Genomic DNA, 27,375 nt, shown 5'->3' with positions numbered 1-27,375 from the left:
AACGTTACAAACTTCCGAAAAGCTAAAATTAATTTGCAGTGGTTGTTGTGCTTATTGGGAACGTACGATTACATCATATTCGCAATAATAAGCAGCTGCTCGAGTGGGATTCACCCCGGGGTAAGGTTCTTCACGCGCCGTAGCTAAGACATTTCAATACATTTTACATTATGTTAATTCATACGAGAACCGAAAAAACCACTACTTGACACAGATGTGCTTCACAATAATTTAATTAAAAAAGTTTCGTAATTAAATGCAAAAGTACAGAAGAAGTAAAGGGAAAATGGAATGCAATCCATTTGCTGAGCTGTGGGTGTGAGCAAATCCAAAAGTGACAACGAAAATGCAAGTAAGCGCCTCCCAATTAAAGCCAAAAACGAATATAAAGTGTCATAAAAAAAAGTGGAGGAGCAACTGGATGTTGGCAATGGCAAAGCCGCAACAAAGCCAACTGCAGGAGGCATTGCAAGAACGCAGCTGAGCTGCGAAAAGTGCTGAAAAGCTGGGAAAAACTGTTGGGCTGCTTGGATTGTTGGATTGTTGGATTGTTGGCCTGTTGTTGGGCTGTTCAACTTGAATTGAAGTGTGCTCTATTGCGCCGGGCTCAGTTTGGTGCATTTACTTAGCTATGCGAGTTGTTTGTTGTTCAACTTCTAAAATCTACGGCAAAAACATATTTTTTTGTCAACTCAATTTTGCTGTTTTGCTTGTTGGCCCGCATTTCGGATAAAGTTTCGACAAATTCACTTGCCACTTGCCACTTGCCACGCCCAGTTGGCCCCAAAGCGTTGCCCTGGCGGCTCATTTGCAAAATTGTCGGATTTATTTCGCTAATTGCTGCTCATCCGTTTAATTAAAATTAAAAGAACTTGCACAACTTAAAGAAAAGTTTTCTCTTTTTCTGTTTTTTTTTGCATTTTGAGGAATTTCGCATTGGGCACGTTTAGTTTTTGTCGCTGCAAAAACAATGTCCTCCGTCATCCGCTTCAATTGCTGTGCAAAGTTTCTGAGCACCTGGCAATAACAAGAGCCGAATGCCAAGCTCCCAGTCCCACAACTGGCTACACAAATTAAGATCTAGGCAGGCTGCGTTTAGGCCACGTTAAAGACCACTTCACTCACATGGCAAAGGTGTCAATTGAGCCAGCCAAAAACTTGTGGCCAACAACAACTATTTACAGCAGCAGCTGCAGCCCTCCCTCCCTCCCCCCTCCGCCCCCTTTGCCAGCGCCATTATTTAACACCGGAAAGAGCAAAAGTTGCAACCACAGTGGATTTCGCGCCCAACTTTGCTGTGCAATTGGTTGTTCGATGCATTCGCTATGGGTTTTTATACCCCTTACCCATGGAAAATGGTTAAAAAGGGTATATTAGCTATGTAGTTATATATAAAAGGAACCGATACCATAAGATTAATTGATCTAGTTATGTGACCGTTTATCCTGCCATCCGTTCCACTTGCGTTCTTCTCCCTCTTTAGATAAGCAAGCCTCGAATATTTAAAGAGCTAGAGAGGTTTTAAGGGGCATCTTCTTGCCTTCCTCATAAAAGTGAATTAAATAAGTTAAAAAAATATAGAAATGCCGTCTGGTATATACTCACAATTGAAGGCCCTTTACTTTGCCCCACTGCAGAGAGTATCTTCTAGTCGGACATGCTCGGCTAGAGCACTTTTACTCGTTTTGCCGGGTGTTTCTTGTAATGCGATTTGGGTGCGAACATTTTTATGACAACCTGCTTAAATTTCATAACAACTCGCGGAGCGAGCTGCGAAAAACTTATTTCGCCTTCGAGTCGGGTCGAGTCGAGTCGAGTCGCAGAAGTTCTGTTGATGTTTTGATGTTGATGTTTGTTGGACTTGTGGCAAACGTTCGCATCGCCAGCTAATGAATAAAGTTCGTTTATGAATTTCGCCAAACCGAGCGCACTTTGCCAAGATTTAACCGCAAGCTAAGTAGCTGAGATTTAAAGCCGAACAAGTGGCAAAGCAGCAGCTAATTGGCATCTGGTTGCCAGGGACAACTGCAATCGATCGAAACAGGGGAGCAGCTGCAGCTGCATAAATCATCTAATTAAACCGAGGGTAAGGGGTAAATGGAGAGAAGCATTACGGATGCGGATTAAGTGCATATTACTGTGGTTACGCATACGCCGTGTGGCACGTCAATCGAATCACAAAAGGTAGGCAAATGTCTGGAAATACAAAATCATATGAGTCTAAGACAATGCCAACAATTATTACTGATTTTATGGCTGCAGCTAATAAGTATAAAGCTTCCTTTGCCCAACCAAATATTAATTACAAAACTATGCTTAAGTATTAAAATTGATTGTTTTCTTGGAATCTAATAAACATACTTTAACTTGTTAACAAGTTGTTGAGTTTGTTTTTGCTGCTGTTGTTGTTGTTGCTGCTGCTGCTGCCTTTGTTGTCCTTGTGCCAGTTGCCCATCTGCTGGTTATCGGTGGGGCGAGCTATTGTCTGGAAACTGTTTTTCTTTTTTAATATGAAACTCAAAATATGCACAACTCTATGAGTATAATGCAATATTAAAGTCAAACGAAGGATGCGTAACATCATCCGCATCCGCATTCGCATTTTCATGCCCCTGTTGCCCTGCTGCCCTGCTCCCCTGAATGCTTGCCATTATCATTGCCATTTCCATTGTCATCATAAGCGTGGTTGGCGTTTGTCCTGTTGCTGTCGCACGCGAAGCTCATCGACATTGGTAAAACGCGCTGCCGTCCTGTCAGAATTTTCATGCTGCTCTAAGCCATTTTCATGCACATTTTGGCCACTTGTGCGCTCAGCACAAACACTTCAATTTCGCTTCAAGGATGCGTGTATGTCAGTGGGGACAAGGGATGCAGCCCCCCCCCCCCCTCGCTGTTGCTCTCGCATTGAAGCGTGCAGACAAGAATCAAGCAGTCGGGGCAGTCAAAGTGCCGGAAGGAAATGCGCTGCGAAGCCGGGTGGTCGCTATAAATAAATATACATACATATATATATATATATATAGATGTGTGTGTGCGCCTGTATTTATATCTTAGAATATGTGTGTCTGCTCTCCAAACACGCAACTCTTTAACTATAACTTTTGATATATTCTAAAGAAATAATGTGGCAGTGCACTCAAATGCGGTTGCCAATGGCAGCAGGGTGCCGGTCGAGGGGGGGAGGGGGGGGTCTGCTTGAAGCTGTTGCAGCCATCAACTACTTAGCGTCAAAACGCTTAAAGTTGAATTTGTAACGCTTGAAGTGAGCCAAAGGCACAAAGCCAATGAAGTCCGTGTGTGAGAGAGTGTGTGTGTGTGTGTGTGTATAGATACACGCTGACTCTAATGCCACTTCACTCATCTATTTTTATTAAATCGCCACACACACACACACACACACAGCCACTGTATAAGCAAACAAACAGCACGTTACGTATACGCAACGTTTGGCAAGAAGAAGAAGAACAACAGGCTAGCAGCCAGCAGCCGGCAGCCGGAGCACAGCCATTGACTTTAGACACTTGACTGTTGCAGCTGCCAAAGAGTACAACGGGTGCCCCCAGCCGAGCGCAGCTCTCGGCCATATCAGCTTATTTTCGGGGGCTTAATTTTGATTTAAATGCTGGCAGACAGCTTGAAGTCGAAGTCCGTGCTGCGTGCTGCGTGCTGGTGCAGAAACAAAGACATGCACACGCATCTGGACAGGCACACAACTAGCCCCTGCTTGGTGCAACGTTAGCTGCGTTGCGAATTGATTGAAATTTAAGTTTCTTGGATAATGAAAGGACACTTTAAGGCGCGTTCAAATCGATGTGCTTGCTGCATGGAACTGGCATAGAGCCGCCCGCTTGCAGTCATTTCATTTGCATTAGATTAAGCCAAGCATCTAAGCACATTTCCCGACAGCCAACAGGCACATCACAAAGCCACAGCCACATCCACATCCACAGCCGCATCCACAGCTTGCAAATGTAAAAGTTGCAACTTGCAGCCTCAAAATATACCACAAAGTAAACACCCGAGTGTGGCACTGGCAAAGTGCAGAGGCAGTGCCTGCCGAACGTAAAGGTATTTGAATAGCCAGCCAAAGACATGGACAAGGACATTGTAGCTGGCGACGCAGCGCCACAGGAAGTGCGGACAAGTGAGACCAGAGTAGTTGCAGCTTCTCATCATTGCAGCTATGCCACCTCACCCCCTCACCCCCTCACCCCGTCCCCCTCCCACTGCCACTCCCTCTGCCAGACTCTTGGCTGCTTTGCCGTTGCCTGGCAGGCAAAAATAAATAAGTGTGTAATTTAATATTTAAGGCTTTGTCAGTAATTATTTTAGTACAAACGGCGAAACTTATGCCAAAGAGTTACCAGGCGCCTAAGTTGGTAATAGAAAATAAAAAATTGAGTACAGCACTCTACTGGAATGCTGAACAAAGTGAGTTATGGCTGTTTATTATTTAAAATATATTTATTTATTTCTATTTTTGTACAAAGTTTGTAAAGCTAGGCAAAATTAATTATATGCTCATTTAAAAGCCACCGCAATTTCAATTGTCTGTTTCGATATATCGATGACAACTTTCGTGCTCAACGATAACTAAACGACAAACTGATAACTTAACGAAAGAAACGACTGATCTCTGCTTTTGGTATTGCGCTAGCTAAACTTTAGATGCGTATAAGAACTTACAAATTATATATATTACTTTGAAAATAAGTTCGGGCAACGTTGTGCGCAATGTTCTGCAATCTAAATTAAATATAGACACTGTAGTTAGGCAACTATATTTCAAAAGTTGTGTGCCCCTTAAATTGACCCACTTGCTGCACATTTGTCTTTATTAAACGTTTAGAATTATGGCTTGGCTGGTTGCACACTCGAAAGAGCGTATAAATTATAAACCAATTTACTACCCAGCCGAGCGAAAATGTGCTCAAAATGAACTACCAATTTGTAGAATGCAACGAAACCGAAACATAACTTAACGAAAGATTTTAATAGCAATCAGTTAGCGCGCAAATGAATAATGCTGCAAAAATAGTAGAGGAAAAAAAACACACGGAATTCGAATGTTTGACAATGAAAAAGCATATTTTCATAGGCACCAACACGTACATACATACCGAGCACGGTAAAAACTCAATATAACGGACACATATAACTCCAGTAGTTTTGTAGTGATGAGTAAGATGAAGGAAAATAAAAAGATGAAAGAACAAGGAAACCCAAGCATTGATATATTTTTAAATCTTTACATGTTCTATTTATGTTAATTGTAAAATTACACTACTGTTAAAGAGAATCTTTCACTATAAGAGATGATGTCGCTAGCAGAGCGTTCACTGTATTTGCCTACATACCAAACTATGTTTGAATTTGGTGTTTACCACCTGTGAGAGCGTCTCTCAAAATTTGTATTATTTGTATTCCCCATGTGCATGTTCCTGGACCTCGGCTTGTGTGCTTGCCACATTCTTTTTGCTTTATTTTGAATATGCGCATAGTTTGAGTCTGTAATTATTCCAGCATTTAGTTTAGCATTTCACCAAACAACTCCAACCCCCCCCCCCCCTCCGCCTATCTTCTCTTCTCAGATGCTGCACCCCTTAGACTTGCTATGGAAACTGCATGCGTCGTTGATTCTAGTTCTCTCTCTCCCTTTCTCTCTCTCTCTCTCTGTCTATCTGTCTATCTGTCTGTCTGCCTGGGCAGGATGTGCTGGTTGTTGGGCGCGTGTTAAAGTGAATTTTAAATGATTTATTGCACGTCGAGCTGGGGCCGACGATCCTCCTACTGCATGCAAATTCTCCAATTACAAAAGAGCGCGATTCTGGACTCGTGTGAATTTAACAGGCTGTCCCTATGCGCCTTCACCTACATCTTTTGCAGCGAATTGCTTCGTTTGAAACTCATTAGAATGTTAATTGTAATTACATTAACATTGCGTTTGAGCTGTTAAATTGCGTTTGAGTTAATGTTTGAGTGCTGACAAAGTCCTTCACTCTGCAGTCCATAAAGGGATTACTTTTTTACGCACTCGACTTGGACAACTTACCCCAATTAAGACATTCGTTCGGCATTTGTCGAGTCAGCAATTGAGTTGCACTCAAGTTGCGGCCCAACACGAACAGCAACTCGCATAAAATCTATGCCAAAGGATAGCCGACGTGTTGCATCAAACAGGATACACAGAGCAGGCAGCACAATGTTGCGTATAAGAGTTCGTTGTGCCCCTTAACCAGCCGCAACACCAAACAGCGTGTAGCACGTTGCAGCTCACCGTTGTGGGGCATATTACAGCTCAAAGCTTTGCAGAATTTGAGTGCAAAGTGAGTGGCTGCTAAAAGGGGGCGCTTGAGTTATATTCACATTGAGTCAGTTTTGTTCGTTGAGCAGTTTTTAATGCTCAGCTGCGATGACAGCTGACATTTATAGCTAAGCATAATTTGTATTAATTTTTAAGTAAATAATGCAATTAATATAACAAATATATAAAACATACACACACATATGTATTTGTCTAGATGCGTATGTATTTATGCAGCTGCCAGAAGGGAGCCGTTATTCAGGCATAAAAATAAATTGACATCACGAACGAATTTGAGTGTGCAATATGCGATGTCACTGCCACGCCCCCTGGCTGCGTCGCTGCCTAAGTTAAGTGCACGACCCCAACTCCAGCATTCGCTCCTCATAGATTCAAATATCAGTGCTACTTTTTTGCTATGAATTATTTTGGCTCGTCTGCATGTGAAATTTTTGACCAAACAATTGGCAAGCGGCAGCAACAACTTACTAAGAGGGGGGGGGGGGGGGGGCTGCAACGCTGACGACGGCAAATGAATATGATGCATGAAATAACAATAATGAAATGACAACAAAAGGCACGGCCAACAAAAGGATTGCCATCGCGGGCAGAGGGGAGGGCGGCCGGGGGCCGGGGGCGGTTGAACATGTCAGTAAACCAGTTGACCGACTCGGCAATAGATGGGTGGGCGTGGGGGCGGGCGCGGGGGCGGGGGTAGGTTAAAATCAAAATCCAGCTCAAATGTGATTTTTGGTCACTTTGAAAATTGTTGATTAGTTACGCCTGAGCGCAGCCAAATGAAATCGGGCGTCGGTTGCATTAAAACGAGATTTCAACTCGCTTTCGAGCCGCAGCACTTGACATCGATTGCAGCTTATGGGCATGCAACAATGCCACAGTGTGTGTGGCATCAATTCAATGAACCAAAAACAAAAAACGAAAACTATAAAAAAATTATAGAAAAAATATGGCAAAATTGTGGCATGTAACCAGAAGCTCGTTATGCAATTTCATTTAAACAATTAAATCGAAATAAATTAAAAAATGCGGTCGAGCGGCGGTTTTACCGAACAACGACAAATTGCATGCGCCACCTAAAGATAGATATAGATACATATGTACATATATACGTAGCCACGCCCATTGATATGCCCTTCGCCCAGCTGTCGATTGCCATTAATTCGAGCATATTAATGCGAATTTACATGCGCATTTTGTGCATTTTGTGTGCGCGCTTTGGTTTCCATAACATGCACATTACAGCAGCATATCAACCCCACACCCCCCTCCCCCCCCCCCCTCCCAAACGACACAAAATTGATTGTTAATCAAGTACAACAAGTACAACAGCTACACACAGAACATTTTGTACTCGACTTAAACAGATTATGAGTTCACAACCATAATATTCACAATATAATATATATATATAAGCAGCTTCCGAGATTCCTCTGGTCCACCAAAATTCGAGTTATGCACGTTTTTGGTATCAATTATAATACTACTGGCATTGGCAATCCTTGTTATAGTTGTCGTTGTTGTCCTTGCTTCATCAAAATGTGCGCAATAATCGAAGGAGTTGTCTCTTATCATATTTTATTTTAACTAGAGCCCCATTAAAGAAATTAAATATCTTAGCTGCTAATTTAAAATTTTCGCACTCACCTCTTTAATTGTACTCACCAATCTGGCAGCATCGGCACGCACGCAGCCAACTTCATGTCTTTCAAATAGGCGCAAATTTCAGTCTGTTAATTAACAGAGTCAAAATTGCGTTAACAGGGCCAGCTGATTTCAAAGTGTGTTATGTTATTCAATAACAATAAGGCCTGGCACCAAAACCACTTTAAACTATTTATTTTTAATTAAAACTTATATAAAATGTTTTCAATACGCTCTGCATTGCCATGCAGAAGACAATTTGCGCTGGTGATGTCGAACATAAGCCGCCACGTGCATGTGCAGTCCAGCTGCGGACATGCTGCCTGGTCGAGAACAGCATTGCACAGCCCACAGCTACAACAAAAACAACAGCAGCACAGATGGTTGGCAACACAAACTGCTGGTAAGGATTCCGACGCCGGCAATCTAAAGCGCATCTATTACGGAACACTGGCGCCGCGCATGAAGATCGTGAAGTTTTTTTCATTGACCACTAGTTTGGCTGGATTGGCAGCACAGCCCATTCTTCTGGAACAGGGCATGAAAATCGGAGGAACCGGAATGGCAGTTTTCCTATGCACCATTGGGGGCTTCTTTACTTTTGTGACGCCTTTACTGCTCCACTTCATAACGAAAAAATATGTCACTGAGCTGCACTACAATCCCGTTACGGAGGAATACACCGCCACGACGATATCCCTTATATTGTTAAAGATCAAAGTAGGTGGTTTATTAGTTGGACTTACAATAGTTGTTGATTTAATTTGGTTTTCTATAGACAACGTTTCGACCCAGCGATGTTACCGTGCCCGAGGTTCCCGGTATGTTTACCTCGTTTCTGGTGAAAAACCGTCCACTTTTCGTTGACCCAGCTCTGTTTGATGATCCCGAGCACTATGTACGCATTATGGGCTATGATAAGCCTATAGACTTTAAATTGAATTTGAAGTCAGAAACGGAGCAGAAACAGAAATAACGAAATACATTTACGGGTTATAGTTGATCTTTTAATAGTTATTATATATGTGTATTATGAATATTTGTTACAAATCACATTAGGCTACCTTGAAGCTTTTGAGACTTCAGCCCCTATTCACAATAGCAGAGCAATAACCGGCATCAGTGGCCAAAAACTTAACAGAATGTTAACTCAGAATACAATTATAGACGAAGTTTTATCGACGTACACATTATGCTATCGATTTGAAGTACGTACAATAAGAGTGTGACCAGCAGCGATAATGGCAAAATTACTTATAAATATGTAAAGTATATACCAAAAAGACCAAAAATACTTACAAACCGCCTTAGATTCGGTCACGCTGTATTGAACTTACAAAGTTGTCCAGACGCAATTATTTAACGTTTAACAGCTAATTACCGGGAGTTTCAATACGCAAATCGAGTGCGTATACGGTATTTTATAAAATAAACTCTCGTTGACATCATGGTAGTGTCAGAGAACGAAAAGGTAAGAACAATATAGCAAAAGTGTGCCGCATGGTTTCAGCCGTGGCAGGGTCGTCGATAAACAGGGCTGTTGCACAAGAGGGGAGCGGGCAGCAAGGGGTATGAATACACAGTATGTGAGTGCAGCTGGCGTGGCAAGTCATCGCTAGTTTTCCGATTTACATTTTTCAATTAGTTAAAGTAGATGCACATCCACACATTTGTTGTTTGCCATTAACGTAATGAAGTGAACTTAATTGTTATCTGCACGCTGTCGCCTACGTAAATTTTTCTCACGCTACGTTACGAAGCTGCTCTCTCCATTTGCATATGCGGTTGTCTTTCGTTTGCTCTTTCAAAGCACGCCGCACGTTTGCCTCTGTCGCTGTCATTCTTTTTGTGGTGTCGCTCGGTCGCTGGAATTCGCAGATTGCTCGCGCACACACGCCTAGTTCGCGTTCGCCTCCGTTTTTATATACATAAATATACATATTTGTATATGTATATATGTGTATGTACATGTGCATGTGTGCAGCATAAAAAGTAGGTGAAGCAGGAGAGACAGAAAAGTAAATTACTGCAATGAGCAATAAAGCGTCAGCAGCAGCCAGCCAAAGAAACAACGGTTAAGTTTTTGCCATGGCGACTGCGACTCGTCGCGTACTTTCATTGCAGCTAACCCCAGATGAACAGTTCAGTTTAGCTCGTTGGCTTTCAGTAATTCGCGGCACCTATTGAAACTTGGACACGAATTTTATCTAAATGAAACATATTTTCTGTTTTTCTCATTTGACACAAAGTTCGAAAATTGACAGTGACAAAATCCCAAGATCCAGGCAAACTGTGTGTATTCAGACAGATGTGTGTGTTGTTGTGTAGTCGTAAATTTTAGCGTGCAAACATCACATTCATTTCGGAATTTGTACTTCCATTTTCAGTCCCGAAAAAGTTATTTCGTGTATTATTATTAAAAAAAAATATATATATACATTGTAATTGTGCACACATCGAAAGTAAAAAGCGGCCGCGAATTGCACATAACGAGTTGAACAAGTTCTCTTTTTCCGCAAAAGACACACATAAGTGCAAAGTGAGTCAGTGTAGTGTCAATGACATCCACAAAATCTCCAGAATCCACAAAATCTGTTTGTAAGCAGCTCAGCTTCACTGGCTGAACGACGGCAGCAGAAGAGTCAAAAATCAAAAATACTGCAATAAGCAATTATTCCACCCGGCCCGTTATTAACATATATATATATATATATCTATATACATATACATACATAACGTACAAAAGAAAAGCTTCACGCACGCACATATACTTATACACGCACGCACACACATAAACCTATACGCAGCAACGACAAGCGATCGCGTCAAGTGAATCAGCGTCTCGCCGTCTCCGACTCGCGAGTACAACGTGAAAGCTCAAGCTCTCCCTCCCATCAGCAACAGCGGCGAAAGCCTCGAGACACTCGTTCGGCCTCAACATGCAGAGCGACTTTCACAGAATGAAGAATTTTGCCAATCCCAAGACCATGTTCAAAGTAAACGTCAAACGTTAAATTGCCAATGAATTCTTTTCAATAGCTAATATTTTCTTTCATTTTATTTCTTTTTTTTTTTAAATGTTAACAGAGCAGCGCTGTCCCTGCCGGCAACGAGCAGGCGAACGCTATTGCAAACACAGTGGCACCGGGTCGCCCGGAGCCAACACCGACTGCCACTGTTGCTGCTGATGATGCTGCTGTTGCTGCTCCCGAGGTAGCTGGAAACAAGGAGGAGCCAAAGGTCGCCGCCGAGTCCCAGCAGTCGGATGATGGTGCTGTGCGCACCGAACATTTGTTTAAACACCCGCTGCAAAACACATGGACACTGTGGTATTTGGAGAACGATCGCACCAAATCGTGGGAGGACATGCAAAACGAAATTACCAGCTTTGACACAGTCGAGGACTTTTGGAGTCTGTACAATCACATCAAGCCGCCATCTGAGATCAAATTGGGTAGCGATTATTCACTCTTCAAGAAGGGCATACGGTAAATGCAGCCCACGTTAAATACTTTCAACAATCAATAATTATGTGTTTACCTTAGCCCCATGTGGGAGGATGCTGCCAATAAGCAGGGTGGTCGCTGGGTGATCACACTGAACAAAAGCTCTAAGAACGATTTGGACAACTTGTGGCTCGATGTGGTAAGTAACGAAAGGGCCGACAGATGTTTATTTTAGACATATGTATTTGATCAATTCGTTTTCTATTCCGTTTTAGCTGCTTTGCTTGATTGGCGAGGCATTCGATCACTCCGATCAGATTTGCGGCGCTGTCGTCAATATTCGCGGCAAGAGCAACAAGATATGTAAGAGATCCTTACAAATACTTTATTTCACACATCCAATTTATATTCTCTTCTATTATGTTTGCTTGCAGCCATCTGGACTGCCAATGGCAACAACGAGGAGGCCGCTTTAGAAATTGGACACAAGCTGCGCGATGCTCTACGCTTGGGGCGCCAAAATTTGCTTCAATACCAGCTGCACAAGGACACCATGGTCAAGCAGGGCTCGAGTGTCAAATCGATCTATAATTTGTAAATTTTCGAGATATGCTCTCCAAATTTTGCAACAGTTTTTTATTAGCTATTTTGCGTTGCCTCTTATTACTGGCTATTATAGTCAATCCAATCGTAGCAACGTAAAGTAAACCAACCCAACCCAACAGGCAAAAGAGAATATTAACGAGAATAAACCCCCCTTGTTATCAGAGAGTGGCGCGTATTATCAGACGCACCGCTTTTTAGTAATGGAATATGCGAAAATAAAGAAAAACTAAGGTTAAAAACGATGTTTTATTTATAAATGAAATTTTGATTTGCATAATGCAGATGAATGGCGTGCGCTTCGTATTGGATACATGCAACATATTAAAGGTATTGGAATCACATTTGTTTGAAGCTAGTGGGACATAATTTCTTCCACCCGGCGTCGCAAGTCATTTCTGCCGCAGTCGGCGAGTGCCCGGCTGAGCTGCACTAGCAGCAGCCGAGGATCATTGCACTCGTCCTCCTCGAACATCTGAAGCAATCGCAGAATGCGCGATTTGAGATCTTGCGGATAACGCAGCTCTATCTCGTCCATTGCGCCTTCACCAATGCGCAACTTGCGGCCCAAATCACGCCAAGAACGACCCAACTCTTGAGATATTCTTTTAAAAATCGCAGCTCGCTTCGCATCCGTAAATTGCGCCACAGTCACATAGTTCTGCGGAGCTGCCACCGGCTGGGCTGCACGCTGCGGAGCTATGTGCAACTGCTGTTGAAGCTCCTCAGCCAGTCGTTGCTCCTGGTAGTAATTGATGGGTACTTTGGCTGTCTCAGTTCTTTGGTAACTGTCTACCGCCTCCTGCAGCTGCGGATTTTTTATGTTTAGATTTCGGAGAGGTTCAACATTTTCTTCGCTAATTTGATCACTGCGTTCCAGATAATCTATTAGGTCTTCTATTGTCTTGATGAGATCCCTTTTCCTAGCTGATCCAATTTCGATGGAAAAAATGTCCTTTAGCTCTTCCAAGTCTGAGTTGCTGGCACCTTCAAGGGCCATTTGCTTCAGCATATCGTAGCCCCAGTGGACTCCCATCGTCATCGCCATCGTGCAGTAATAAAATACAACAATATTAAAATAATAAGCTTTTGGTAAAACTTGTTTAGGGTAGTCTTAACATATCGATTTTAGGGGTGACCAAATTAAAAGCGATAAGAGTCAGTTCGAATTTTAATCGATTGTTAGCAAGTATTTGCACAATTGAAAGATGCAGCCACACTTCAGTGTTGTCGCAGCCCTTGTTTGTGCAAGTGCGTCTCTGTCGCAGGTTAAATCAAAATGTCTTTGTTTTATTTGTAACTTCAGCAGATTGCTTCTGATAAAATATATATAAATATGTACAATCTCGCCCATAGCAAGCATTGCAGATTACGGTTCGTGTTAATGCGCCACAAATACGTACTTAAACATCCAATTTAATAATTTCATTGTGCATAAGCAAAATATATAATAATAGACACGCACAAACACTCACACACACACACACACACACATTTGCGTCTAGAACACGGACTCGCAGATATTGTAAAAGTTCATTGCCTTAAAAACCAACGTCGGAGTGCAATAGATGTTTAATTTGTATTTAGCAAGAAATCAAAGTTAGCCCCAGCCAAATCAAGCTGTGCGAAGTCAACGAACAAAAAGTGTGAAAAAAACATCAATCAGAGCAGGCATTTGCTATAAATAAAGCAGCAGCAGTAGCAGCAGCAGCAGCAGCAGTGCCAGCATCTGTTTCCCATTTCAAAACAAACAAATGCAATAGAATAACAACAGCAACAACATCATAACAAGAGCACATATCGACTATCGAAAACGAGAAAGACAGCGCCAGGGACTCTGCAAAGGGTCACGGCGGCGGTCAGCAGCATAAAACGTCACAAAAAAAAAAAAAAATAACCATAATAATAACAAAACAACAACACAAACCGTAAGGACTGCTACGTAAGAGTGACCAGGTTTCTGTTAAAAACTACTAAAGCATCCTTTTGAATGCAGGGCATAGAGCAGCAAAAATAAAAACAAAAAACAAACAAAAATGTCGTGTGAAAACGCAAAAACCTCCTCAGATATTGAGCACGTAGACTGGAGCACCGGTGGCTCCGGCCAGCACTACGCAAATGTCAGGTAAGTTCGAGTGCAAACGGCTTTAAAAAAAGAAACACTATTTTCCAGTTAGAACCAATAACGGCGCATTGTTTGGCCTGCGACTGTAAGCTGTAAACAACGGCAGCAATAAATGTCGTATAAATTATTCAGAGCCAAAACCAAATACAATATTCATAATGCAATAGAAATGAAAAAGGGCCTCTTATAATTTTAAGCTGAAAAGTAGAAAATATTGTTTTTGAATGTTATTTATTGAGCGCCCTCCCTCTGCATGTTATTCCGCTTAAATTATTTTTCGTTTTAAATTACAGTAAAGTAGTCCTAGGGGAAAAAAAAAATCGCTTTTTATTCAGCTATTTTCTGGCTACATTTTCAGAAGTCGTCAGCTACTTTTGTTAGGCGGCAATTAGCAAGACAAAGACAATGAGATATAAAATGAAATTAAACATTTGAAAAGTTGTAATTAATATTATTCCCCCCTCCCCCCCTCCCCCTTTCCCTTATTCGTCTAGGATGCGTCATAGGAATCAAAACAGAAGCCGCCTGTCAAATGTGTTGATTCAATCTCTCATCTGGTTTAACTAGCAAACAGCCAAAGCTCATTAATGTAATCGCATTTAGTGAATGTTAATGACGGCAATTAAATTGGCTACAGCGAGCACAAATATATTTATATGAATAGCTCTACGTATAAATAATATAATTAATTATACTAGTCTATTTGAATGTACTCATAAATACCTAATTCCGATTCGCTATAGGGCGTTTTTTTATTATTTTTTATCAACGGGCGCTTCAATAGAAATGCAAATTCTCGCCTTTATATATGTGCATATAAACACGATCAGGTGTCAACTAACTGACACTCGGTGTCTAATTACTTTGATTTATAATTTCAACTTCCGAGCCATGCACACAAAATCCCCATTCATTTTCATTCATTCATCTGTTTTAGCTACTAGCGTGCATTTCGCTGGCCATAATTATGGCGTCATTTTAATTTATAAGCCAGTCAACCAGTATAAACCAAGATACACATTGAGACTAGCGAGTGTGAACCTGAAGTTCATTGTGTCTACGCAAGACGTCCGCTTATCAGAGTCCCGCACAATCTCAACGCCAATGTGAAAATCTTTCGCCTATCCAAGAGTCGTTGGCTTTGTTGTTGTTGCCATTAAATATTTACTCGTGTCGGTTACTTATTTGCCAAGCGGATAATTCGCTTTAACATTTACACAGCCTACACTTCAATTGCAAAACCGAAGCGAAGCGAAAAATATGAACTGATAACTGATAAGGCTCACAACATTAACTATAGAATACTCCCAGTATCCAGCCTTACACACAAAGGGTAAACGTACAAAATTTCCCAAATACATTCGTTATTAGTCAGTGTATAAACATTCCTTACGGACAAGCCAATTGTTGCCAAGCAAATATAACCAGTTCTAGGCGGAATAGTTAGTAGTTTTTAAATGAAAATAAAGAGATTTTTCTATTTCATTATGGTAACATTTACTAGCATGTATGTTTATAAAAATATATTTATTTATGATGAAAGTCCATAACAATTTTGCAGAGGAATTTCGTAAAGTCACGACTTTCAATCCATAAATTACGTAGTTTATGGCGTTACTTCAGTCGGTGAACAGCAAAAAAATTAAAAGACAGTCATGATAAAAACAGCATAATTTAACAGATAAGCATTAACAAGTCACACCGAGACATCAACTTGAAGTTTACCCAGAATTATTTCTCTTAAATTATTAACAGGATACAATTAATCGCGTTTTTGAAAGAAACGCCAGAACTGCTTTAACAAAATCGAAATTTTATGAGAAACAAACTGCAACAAATTCGAATTAACGTAGTTTACACACATACCTTTGCATAAGCGAATGCCTTTGTATTAGTGCACTGCTTTGCGTGAACTGCTTTTCTCCTCCAAGCTGTGCCTTGGGTTGACACAGCCCGCGTGTCCGTGTGCTCCGTACGTGAACTGATCTGAACGTGATATTTTGCACGTTGCCACGATTTCCCTACGAGCAGGCACACTGATTAACAGCCAAGTAAATATAATTTCTAATTGATTTTGCTGGCTAATCAGTTTTTCCCCGTCCAGTCAATTAAGGGGTTAGAACATTAGCAAGCGGTCTTAACTTTTTATTTTGGGTAGAGTATACAGCCAAGATAAGCATTTGTTAGCTGCGCTTGACTTCTGTCAGCTGCAAGGCCCAAACCAGTTGGCTTTAAAAATAAGTAGCTGCAAAGAAATAAAAAGAATTACTAAAATAACGCGCATAATATCAAAAGTAAACAGTAAGCAAAACAAAGCACAGTGTTGAAGACAACAATAAGAAACACAAGTACGAACAAAGCAATCGTATTGAACCGACCAGGCAATACTCTGTTCACACGTTACCACATTAACAACAATTGGGTTGACTCGGGCAAAAGCCAAATTGTTTGACTGACTCTTAAAAAATCATGTCTCAATCTCAACATTTTATTCTGCACAAGACAGGCAATGCCAATATACTCCGTGCCACTTATTGAGCAGGGTATACAAATTAAAAGACAAAGCAAAACAGTGCTAAACGAGCAACTCCCAACTTCCCGTCACGTATAAAGTATATATATATACATATGTATGTGTGTGTATATATGGGAAACGAATTTGTTTTATATTTGTCGCAATATTCATTTCATTTTTTTTCTTTTTACAAAATGTGCTAATTGAGTGTTAAGCAAATGTAAGCGGGTTCGCTAACCGTCCCGATACTTAATACCTCCCAGATATGATGACGACTGTCATCATCAGATTAAGACTGACAGCGAAATGAATGCGTGTTATATTTGAAATCATTCAGCTTGGCGCGTAACACGTTGCGTATACGTTACGCATACCCTCGATCGCCATGGGAGAATGGTCGCCCAGCACTTTCGATTGCCATGTTACGACTCGAATGCTGCTGCTGCAGCAGGGATGGTGAGGGGGGGGGGGGAGAGAGGGGAGAGGGGGTGTAGCAAATGTGCTATTAATTACCGCATGCATGTGTGTGTGTTTGTGTCTATTGCAATAATGCAACTGATTGAATTGATTGCCTGATAGTGGCGACTCACAATGCCCGGCCATTTACATGTCCATATAAATATGGCTGGTATACACACACACACACACATACACACACACACACACACACACATGCTCACATGCATGTATGCACCTCTTGATCCGACAGCGGAAGCGAGCAAGGGCAAATGCAGCAACAACAACAACTCGAACTGGCTAACTTTGCTGGCTGCAAACGGAAACTCGAAACCGAAAACAAAAGTTATCGAAAGTTGTTTTGATTTTATTGAAATTTGCACCTGTCCCAAAGTGGAAATGCGATAGCAATTATTTATTTATATATCTGAGCCACGTTTCATCAGTTGCTGTTCACGTGTGTTAGTCAGTGTGCATGTATTAGTGCACGTTACCCAAAAAAAAAAGCTCCCTTCGCGCCCTGCTTTGCCGCACTCCCATTAAAATGAATTTTCGATCAAAAGCTCTTTCTCAAAAAACCTCTGCTGCTGCTGTTGCAGATCAACCCCCAATGCATCTAGCACAAACTTTAAAACGGCAATAAAAGCTCAGGGCGACTCATCGTTTCCTCAATGTCTATGATCTATGCTTTAAAGCTTGCGCAAGAACCGAGCTCCTGTGTTTGTCAGCAAAATTGGAAGAGGAATGGAAGAGGAAGCTATATAACATACAAGCTTTAAGCTATTGTTACAATGACAGCATATTATATAGTTCTGCGATTCAAAGCTGCAACTAAAGAAAAATGCAATGCTAAGATACATAGCTTGGCTTTAATGCTGTCTCCTGCCATATATTACAACATTTGTGACATAATCCTAACACATAATGGTTATAAGAAAAATTCAGCTTGGTTACAAAATAAATTCTCAAATTTTTGTCCCAGCTTTAACGATTCGCAGCGTTTTAATTTATGCAGTGTCTGCTTAAAAATCGAAAACACTTTTGCTGCCCAAAAAGTCGAGAGAAAAAATTGTTGTACTTCAGCGAACATTATTATATCTCAGAGGACTATAAAACTTAAAATGAAGTGAAATCATATATATGTAAAAAAAAAAAAACAAGCCGAACCCATCAATATTTATCGATTTTGAGAAAATGGGAACAGCTATACAAAAAAAGGATAATCTTCTTCTGCGAATGATAGAGTTTTTGTTATCTCATTCAATTTAAATCCCTAGCTCGTATCTCTCGGAGAACGTCACGTCCATAAAAACATTGTTTTTGTCGACCTGAATATATAGTATATTTATATATGTATATGTATAGTATATTCTTTGTGAATGTCGAAAACAATGACGTTCTGTGTGTTATATAAACAGAACCCATTTGGAACCACCCTTTTTTTTATAAATATTTTGCCACCCTACAGGAATCCTATTGGTTATACTAAGTACGCGTGCATGTATCTAAAAATATGATTGTTATTCTTTGGAATTAAGCGTATCTTATCGCAGCGATAAAGTGAGCTTTGCGTTAATACGTCAATTTCTAATGGTGTGGCAAAGAAATAAAAGCTTTCGTTAAAAAACCCACAAAATACCAAAAGCTCGAATATAGATACCAAATATAGATCCATATTTATACAATATATATATATTGTTTGCCCCAAAAATAGCCGGGGGAGGTCAATGTATGCGCTTTGTTTCTAGTACCCAAAGCATTTTGCAGTCTGAATATGATTATTTAAAGACGAGTTGGGGTTAAAATTCTGAAATGCGTGTGAAATCGATTAACTTGGCAGCCAGAATTTGTTTTTCTTTGTGAATTTTGCCAAATGGGCGTAATATGGCATGGACATTCATTTAGGTGACATGATCCGAGACAGATGTGATTCTGCAAATCGATTTATTTTCACTAATTACGCGAAATCTGTTTACTGCGACTACAAAATTGTGTGACAAACTCATCAAATGGCTGCGTCGCAGGCGTGAGATGAGCCCAATGTAGAAGATGTACATACATATGCAAATGAAGACTGGGAATGTCGCCAGTCTGGCGACGGTTATCGGCTCCTGAGCCTATTAACTAATGAAGTCATAAAATGGATAGAGTGAATGTCGCCGAGAGAGTCTAAAGGATAAACAAACAACTCAATTGAGTGTACATATACAGAAAGATATTAAGCTACAAATACATATGTACATATGTACTTTATGAACGGTCTGGCTACTGTTTGCCCGTTTCACACTTTCCAAATGCGTTTTATTGATCCAAGGACAGTCAATTGCCGAGCACCGAAGCACTGGACACAGCTCAACTACTACGACGTGGCCATGGCCTCAGGCCCAGCCCAAGTCCAGGCCCAGGCCCAGGCCCACAACAAATGTGATGACAACCGGCAGCAGCAGCAATAAAAACACAAACGCTTGACTGGCTTTGTGGCTGTGTCCTGCGTGTGTCCTGCGATGTCCTTCAGCGCAATCACGCACTTGCTGTCTGAACTCTAAAAAGGGGGGCAGAAAGTAAAAGTGCCTCGACTGAAACCAGTTTTTAGCCCCATTTTGGCCAATTGGCCAGCAAATGTTGTTAGTTATAGACGCTTATGATGCGTGGGCGCAACCGGGCTCTAATAATAGCCCGGCCCGCTCGACTAATTGCGCCCGCCATGAACTTGACCACAGTCGCCGCCACACACAGCTAATTGAAATGTAATTCTAAAAAAACGCAACTGCAACTAATGAATGATTGAAGGCCTTATAGTGCATGCACCATCACAGTATAAACAATTGCATACATATTCCTTTATTAATGTAAAAGTCTATGCAAATGAATTTTCTCTTCAATTTTCGTATTAACGATGTTGTTTTTTTTTAGCGAAATAATCAGAATCGTTTGAATTTCTTATCGAACTGAAACAATTAAAACAAACACGCAGCGAGATTAATAATGATTCGGAAATAGCGTGTTCATCTATTTCCAAAAACAAGAAGCTATAAATAATTTACACAAAGATTCTCAGTAAATGCGAATGCCAGGTTCATGTGTTTTGACTCTGTGATACCCTGCAAAAACAAAAAACAATTTCTTTTACTGTATATTAAACAAGAGCAATTCCATAGGGGCAAAAAAATGTAACAATAAATAATCAGTATTTGATTCTTAGAACTCATTTAATTATTTCGAATTCGCGGTAAGTCAAATTCGAATGAATTCGTATTTCGAATATGCATGTAAGTGCGTAGCTTGTATTTTTTTTTGTAAGCTGAGCATAAATATTATATATATAAACAAACAAATATATAGATGAATGTGTATATTGCCCGATCATTATATCAATAGTCTATAGAAAATGCAATGTGCTAACTAAATGAAGTGTTTCTGTTTATTTAACGACACGTTGGCTCCAAGGTGTTGTGCAAATTGTTTTTGGAAATGTTTATCAACAAAGGCGAAGTCCAGCTCAAATATAAGGCACAATAAGTATAAATAGTACTCAAAATGACCTATGCAAATATTACATACAAAACTACAAGCCGTAATTAAGTAAGTTTCTATAAGTATTATTGAACCTACCTAACAAAATAAACGTGACTCTCCGTCCATTCAAGCAAAAGATCTCGGCTGCGGATCGCACTCGCAGCTGATTCTGGTTCATTTGCCTGTATGTGTGTGTGTGGGTGTGTGTGTGTGTGTGTGTGTGGGTGGGTGTGGGTGGGTGGTGATACGCACCACCTAAAACACAACTGTAACACATTTCAACTTATATACGAATATTCATTCATATAATGAGTACAACGAGTATATTTATATTCATATTGCCCTTAACTCAAATTACTGCAATTAGATTTGAAGTTTTTTCTAAAAGTCAATTAATTCTACTTTAATATTAAATGCACTTAAACTAATCGAGCTGAAAGACTTTCGCTCATTAAAAACCACCAATTCGTTTAGTTTCACAAGAATTCACAGAATTCACAAGTGCCGCCTCCTTATTATTGACCCATCTGTTTTGAAGTCCTATCATAACTTAATTGCTTACGATTGTCGTTCTAACTAACGAACGAAACAGTTTGTTGAATAAAGGTCTAATTGCAAATTGCCAAAGAATTTATTACAAATTTTCAGAAGCGCAATTAAGACCGTTGTACACGAAAAAAAGTGCATAAATGTTGTATGGTGCAATCAAATATATATTTTTAAATTATCATCAATAGCAATAATTAATGATAAACAAGAGGTTCTAGTCGGGAGCTCCCGACTAGGGGATACCCTGAACCCTCTTCTTCCGACAGGCGATAGGTATAAAATGATAAATACTTGATATATTTATACTATTCTAGAAGCTACATGTCAATTTTGGTGACTCTAGCTCATATTATTTGCCGAAATTGCTCAAAAAACAGGATTTCGATATCGATTTTTATCGATTACTTGGAAACGGGGCAAGTTATCGAATATCGGAAACAAACTCGATCTGCGCGGGGACTAGGAGGACCTACAGCTAAATTTCAAGTCTCTAGCTCCTATAGGTTCTGAGATCCAGACGGACATGGCTAGATCGACTCGGCTTTTGATGCTGATCAAGAATGCTTCCTTCTGTCTGTTACATACATTTTTACCAATTTTTAATGGGTTCAGGGTATAAAAATGTCGAGCTCAAATAAAATATTAGTTCGTTAAAGTGTAAAGTGTATTAAACTAGAAAGTGTATTTCCAATAAATATACACAACACTTATGTTACACACCACAAAAGCTGTAAGCCTTACCTGAGCTCATGAGAATCACATAGAAAGGCCATTGTAAACGAGTCTGTTTTGCTTGCTGTGAGGTAAACTTTAACTTATAAGGAGGCGACAGCTGCCAAAAGCTCTGAGATTGACGCACTTATAAAGATAAATGCAAAAAGGGACAGGCCAAAGTTACAATAAATGTGCAAATAAGCCAAGTTTCTAAAATACAATGAGAACGTTGCCGTAACAGCGAAATTCTGCTTGTGCCATAAATAAAAAATAGGGCGGCAATGGGTTGAATTTGTATATATATTTTAATAGTAGATGTAATCGTATAGGGCTATAAAATTGTTTACACATTAACATTTATATTTGGACATAATGAAAGAACAAAGCGCAGACTCGGTCCAACCGTGACCCTTAACAAATGCTTTGTTGAAACATCGAACAAAGGCAGTGAATGAGCTTTCCGGATCCGCGAGCTGCTGCCCGTCCGGGTTTACTTTATTTTATTTATTTTTTTTTTCTGCTGCCAATCAAGTGTGGCAACAAATGGCTGCCGTTTCGAATCAAGTAATTCTGTTTGGGCTCCCAGCTGAAGGTCACGCCCCACACTTACACACACACACACACACACTCACACACGCGCGCCCTTTAAATGTCAGAGTTCCGAGTTTTTTTAATGGAGTCCAAATTTATTTGCAGATTCGGCTCTGGTAGCAGCCAGGCATCACAGAATAGCGGCGATATTTGCCGCATCTGTCACTGCGAGAGCGATCCGCAGAATCCGCTGCTGACGCCCTGCTACTGCTCGGGCAGTCTGAAGTATGTGCACCAGGCGTGCCTGCAACAGTGGCTGACGGCGTCGGCGACCAACTCCTGCGAGCTGTGCAAGTTCCCCTTCATCATGCACACCAAAATAAAGCCCTTCAATGAGGTAAGTCGCATCAGCTGACATTTCTCTAATTCTAATGCTCGAAACTAATTTATTTCGCTCTGTTTGTATTTTCTTTCTTTTTGTTGCACATATATTATTTTGTTTTTGTTTTTGTTTTTTTTTTTCGCATTGTTTGGCTTCCCCTATGCCGGCCATCGATTGCATTGCGGCTGACAGTGGCGCAGCCTTGACATCTCCAGCATTGAGAGGCGCCGGCTATGCTGCACGGTGCTCTTCCACTGTGCGGCCGCCCTCTGTGTCATCTGGTCGCTGTGTGTGCTCATCGAGCGGGCCGCAGATGATGTAAAACGTGGAGTGATTGGTTTGTATAAATACATATACATATATATATATATATCTATATGACAATAGCTTAACTCAACTGCATTTATTCGCCCGCACAGATTGGCCCTTCTGGACAAAGCTGGCCGTTGTCACCGTTGGCCTCACTGGCGGCGTTGTCTTCATGTACATCCAGTGCAAGGCCTATCTGCATCTCTGCCATCGTTGGAAGGCACTCAACAGGCGAGTAGTCCATCCGTAGCCGATGCTCGAAGGATAAAAAACATGCAACACCAAAGCAAATGGATAATTTACTTATTGAATTGCGTTAGGCAGACAAAAAGCTATTATTTTTTTTCAAATAACATTAGTTCTCCAGCTGTTCGTTTATAAAAACCCATTAATCTGAGGCACTATAATACCCAGCAAAGTTTTGCCCATAGGCTCTCTTAGGGCGCAATAGAATACACTTTATTTGAATTATTGTATTCCGCCTACAATACATAATATTGCTATTGTATATATAGTGTATATAATTAATAACATTTGTTAATGTATGCCTTCGTCTGAAGACAGACACGTTCGCTGGCACTCGGCTTCTGTGCAAAAACGATTAAAGTTGCCAGCGCAGCCAAGAAAAAGCATCCTGTTGCAGGATTGATGCAATATGTTGTAATACCACATCTCGGGCATCGCGAAATCCTTGCACCAATTATAGCGATCGTGACCAAGATCTCTGCGTATATTGCAGCTCTGTTTAACTAACAAAAATCGTTAGCTTTCTCCGAGTTTGTGGCTTGAACACAAATTAAATAGTCACTTACTAGGTCGTCCAGGACATTGTGGCAGTTTCTTTCTTCTCGCCTCGCTGTGGGCCACATAACCCACCAGCACCAGACAAACCAGGGCCAAATATAACTTCATTTTAATACAAATCACAAAGCTTTCCGTTCAGCTTCAAATGCAAACTGATTGGCAAACTTTTAAGAATTGCTCTTAAATACCAAAATAACTGGAGAAATGTACAAAAAAAATCCAATAACAATGTAATTTAGAACATCTGTTACAGAAAACAGCCACAAAAGTTGATGCACAATTGTAAAAATACTTGTATGCGCAATATACCGACTGCGTAAGGTTTGGGAATTATTTAAGAATTCCTTTTACTATATATATTTCAAGAGGATTAAGACATTGCCTCGCAATTTAAAACTAGGATTACAAATAGGTGTTTGGGGTTTCTATAAGGACGGACGTGCCTTGCCCATAATTAAAAAACTCGTTGCCCTTTGATAGAACCGTAAGGAATTATAAAAGGTATTCCCTTAAATTAAATCTGAAATTTCACAGCAATTGTGTAAATACAATTACTACGGCATTTGAATATATAGTAATATGGTTTAAAAAGTATATATTTATAGCTTTTATTCCTAAACACTTGCTGAAGTGTCTGTAATTTTGTCGAGCATAAAAAAAGACCCCACAATGTATGTATATTCCTGATCAGATTCTTTAGCCGAATCCATATGCAATTAATTCATATAGTTGTCATAGAAACAATTGGTCGAAAATTGTGCCATAAGGAAAACTTTTTGTTTCTTAAGTTATCCCTATTAAATCTAAAAGCGTATCAAAATCGGTAGACAATGTCGTACAGCTCCTTGCTAAAGCACATTTAATATATGTCGCGTTTAATAATTTTCTCACTTTATTAATGCTGGCAACTTTAACTTGCAGGATCCTGCTCATACAGAATGCGCCGGAGAAGATACATCCGTTGGCGCCGCCATCGCCAGTGGCTGCCCACCATCACTTCAGCGAGAGACACAGCTCGCTGGGCCATGGTGCGGTCAATGGTACCGTGGAGATCAATGCCTCTGGCGGCGGACATCATGCCGTACACGACTCGAGCTGCGGCGCCTTGGAGAATGCCTCGTCGGCGGGTCTGCATCAGCATCAACAGCAAATGCAGCTGCAGCTGCAGCAGCGCCTGCTGAACGCCTCACCGCAGCACATGCTGCAGCTGGACGTGGTGCCGCACAGCAGCAGCAGCGCGGGCACCCAGACTGAGGATTCGCATGCGCTACGGCAGCAGCCGGGCCAGCAGCTGGGTCAAGTGGCTGTGGCGGCCAACATTGAGTGCTCCCAGTCGCAGCACAATTACGACCGCGACTGGGCACTGGACGATGTCGTCTCGCAGATCTCATCGTTTCGGCCCTGCCCGCAGGGCTCGGGCAGCATGACACCGTTCCATGACTCCATACACAATGTGCTGGAGCACTCGGAGAGCTCCAGTCGCGGCTCGGCCACAGATCTGTGCGCCGGCTCGCGGCAAGATCTCAGTGCCAGCGGCATTTCCACAGACACCGGCCGTGAGCATGCGATGCAGCTAAGCAGCTTTAGTGGTCAGTATTGCCATAAGGCATTCATTGCTGCTTCAAATGTATGCTAAAATCCCAATTGCACTTGCAGGCAGCGGTGAGCACAAGGCGCCCTCGATCAGCTCCGGTGTCTCGCATGCCGTCGCCAATGGATTGGGCGGCTTTGTTTACAAGCCGCATCAGTCGAAGCGCTACTCGAATTCGTCCATTTTTCTGGAGAACCGTGATATACTCAACGACTCGCCCCTGTGCGTGGGCGTGGCAACACCACTTGCCTATGACTACAGCACGCCACCAAAGATCGACTATCGGCACTCGAGCATACTGGGCACAGAGGAGCAAACGGGACTCAGCTGCTGTGCGGTCGCCTCCGACTGTCAACTGGGCCGGGAGGAGGGGGACGTGCGCCGCTACTCGGACACCAAGCTGGACATGGAGCAAGAGGCTATGCTAGGCAAGAATGCCGATAACGGCGACACCGTGCTGGACATCGAGCTGCCCACGTCTCCGCTCTCACCGCCAGCTGCGTACGCCAGTCACCAGCAGCAGCAGCAGCAGCAGCAGCAGCAGCTGGTATTGCGTCGCTCCTTTGACAAGGGCGTGGACGAAACGAATAATGGTGCTGGCATTGGCAGCGCCAGCAAAGCCTCCAATCGTTCGTCGGCCGATGCGCAAATGGATCGCTCGCGTTTGTTTTTTAAGTCGTTGCCAAATCTCAGCAGCAGCTGCGAAAGTCTCATCAAAAAGTGATTGTGCCCCGCTCACGGATCCTTACTGTGTCTCTCTATCAATGTTGAAAGTATTTAGCGCTAAACCCAGACAGACAGACAGGCAGACAGACGGACGGACATACAGACGGACGGATGGAGCCACAAATACCATTTTCTTTTTCTTTTTTTTTTGTCAATACCATAATCCTACCTATCCTTGGCCCGTTGCCGTTCCTAATTTAACTTCGTATCTCGTAACAAAGCCCATAAACAATTTTGAGACTGCAAACATAACAAAACACAAGAAAATAATGTACGTTTAGAACAAAACAAATATAGTTTCATTCGAAAAAGAAAAACAGTATCTATAACTAAATATAGAATTATATAGACAGGCACTGAACAAATGAGCAAACCTACATCTTATATATATATACATATATACCGACTAAAGCTGCATATGCAGAAACAAATTTCCCATTTTCCCCAGCTCCTGCCGAACGTAATCCCCTCCCCTACTGTCCTTCCTTCCACATCCGCTGCCTAAGCCAAATCCTTTTATGTGTAGCTCATATATATAATATAATTATAATTAAATGCAAGAAGCAGCAGACGTGAACTTGTGACATTTTGTATTTTGTTTCTTAACTTCTAAGTCAAATGAAAATTTTAAAAATTGATCTGTGATTAAGCGTCATTGAATATACACATAAAAACTTAACCTTACATAACATAAAAGAATAATAATAATAATAATAATAATAATAATAATAATAACATTAACAGCTGCAAACACAACCGAAACAAAAATCAATGCAAACAAAAAACAAATTTAAAATATGTAATTTTAAATGAATAACAACCAGAAAACGACTATTTAAAAGGCATTTTGATGATTAAAAGTGCAAAAGCTCCTGCCTGGAAGCTTCTCCGTGCAGCTTTAGCGGTTCTCTTTGTAAATCCTCAGCTTGCGAAAATTGAAGCCGATTTAGTTATAGAATTAGCATAATATATACAGTGCATACTTATGATCGCGACAAGTTGCCCAGCATTACAGCAAAAGGACAACTACATTTTTTATTATGCATTCAAATATTTAAATAAATATATGCAAAACAAATATATTAAAAACTATTCCAAAGAGAATGACGTCTATTTTTAACAGGTTGCGGGATTTCAGAGTT

General features: G+C 41.1%; 4 protein-coding genes and 2 long non-coding RNA genes across 8 annotated transcripts in view; 3 read left to right on the top strand and 3 right to left on the bottom strand.

Moving 5' to 3' along the window:
- The first annotated feature begins 8,118 nt into the window (after window positions 1–8,118).
- On the top strand, window positions 8,119–8,969 carry LOC135441228 (transmembrane protein 70 homolog, mitochondrial). Its single transcript, XM_064700757.1, has 2 exons — window positions 8,119–8,686; window positions 8,745–8,969. Exons 1-2 carry the CDS (start codon window positions 8,186–8,188, stop codon window positions 8,940–8,942), a joined length of 699 nt encoding a protein of 232 aa, XP_064556827.1. The 5' UTR covers window positions 8,119–8,185; the 3' UTR covers window positions 8,943–8,969.
- A 310-nt stretch (window positions 8,970–9,279) lies between these two features.
- eIF4E1 (eukaryotic translation initiation factor 4E1) lies at window positions 9,280–12,257 on the top strand. Of its 2 annotated transcripts, none has more exons than XM_064700755.1 (5): window positions 9,280–9,437; window positions 11,054–11,454; window positions 11,512–11,611; window positions 11,688–11,775; window positions 11,847–12,257. In XM_064700755.1, the coding sequence occupies exons 1-5, from the start codon at window positions 9,414–9,416 to the stop codon at window positions 12,008–12,010; spliced, it is 777 nt and encodes a 258-aa protein (XP_064556825.1). In that variant the 5' UTR covers window positions 9,280–9,413; the 3' UTR covers window positions 12,011–12,257. The 2 variants fall into 2 exon arrangements, with proteins under 2 accessions (XP_064556825.1, XP_064556824.1); XM_064700754.1 differs by lacking the exon at window positions 9,280–9,437 and adding an exon at window positions 10,117–10,962.
- Fadd (fas-associated death domain protein) lies at window positions 12,246–13,202 on the bottom strand. Its single transcript, XM_064700758.1, has one exon. The coding sequence runs from the start codon at window positions 13,061–13,063 to the stop codon at window positions 12,371–12,373; it is 693 nt and encodes a 230-aa protein (XP_064556828.1). The 5' UTR covers window positions 13,064–13,202; the 3' UTR covers window positions 12,246–12,370.
- A 57-nt stretch (window positions 13,203–13,259) lies between these two features.
- Window positions 13,260–27,337, top strand: LOC135441220 (uncharacterized). Of its 2 annotated transcripts, XM_064700737.1 has the most exons (7): window positions 13,260–13,957; window positions 14,012–14,140; window positions 22,587–22,818; window positions 22,996–23,140; window positions 23,223–23,343; window positions 24,838–25,505; window positions 25,573–27,337. In XM_064700737.1, exons 2-7 carry the CDS (start codon window positions 14,052–14,054, stop codon window positions 26,229–26,231), a joined length of 1,914 nt encoding a protein of 637 aa, XP_064556807.1. In that variant the 5' UTR covers window positions 13,260–13,957; window positions 14,012–14,051; the 3' UTR covers window positions 26,232–27,337. The 2 variants fall into 2 exon arrangements, with proteins under 2 accessions (XP_064556807.1, XP_064556806.1); XM_064700736.1 differs by having other exon boundaries at window positions 13,260–14,140.
- Window positions 16,163–27,375, bottom strand: part of LOC135441239 (uncharacterized) — a 34,116-nt gene continuing 22,903 nt past the window's right edge. Inside the window, exon 3 of the long non-coding RNA XR_010438437.1 lies at window positions 16,163–16,385. This is a non-coding gene — a long non-coding RNA (uncharacterized LOC135441239). The remainder of the gene's footprint in view (window positions 16,386–27,375) is intronic.
- LOC135441238 (uncharacterized) lies at window positions 23,550–24,069 on the bottom strand. The gene is made up of 2 exons (XR_010438436.1): window positions 23,925–24,069; window positions 23,550–23,861 (listed from the first exon to the last, which is right to left on the bottom strand). It is a non-coding gene; the product is annotated as an uncharacterized LOC135441238 (long non-coding RNA).

The sequence above is a fragment of the Drosophila montana genome, unplaced genomic scaffold (genome assembly GCF_035044405.1).
Source record: "Drosophila montana isolate Dmon_TW-CO22-7 unplaced genomic scaffold, ASM3504440v1 contig_1875_1, whole genome shotgun sequence".
Lineage (NCBI taxonomy): Eukaryota > Metazoa > Arthropoda > Insecta > Diptera > Drosophilidae > Drosophila > Drosophila montana.
The sequence above is the reverse complement of the archived record's forward strand: the minus strand, read 5'-3'. Positions and strand labels throughout refer to the sequence as shown.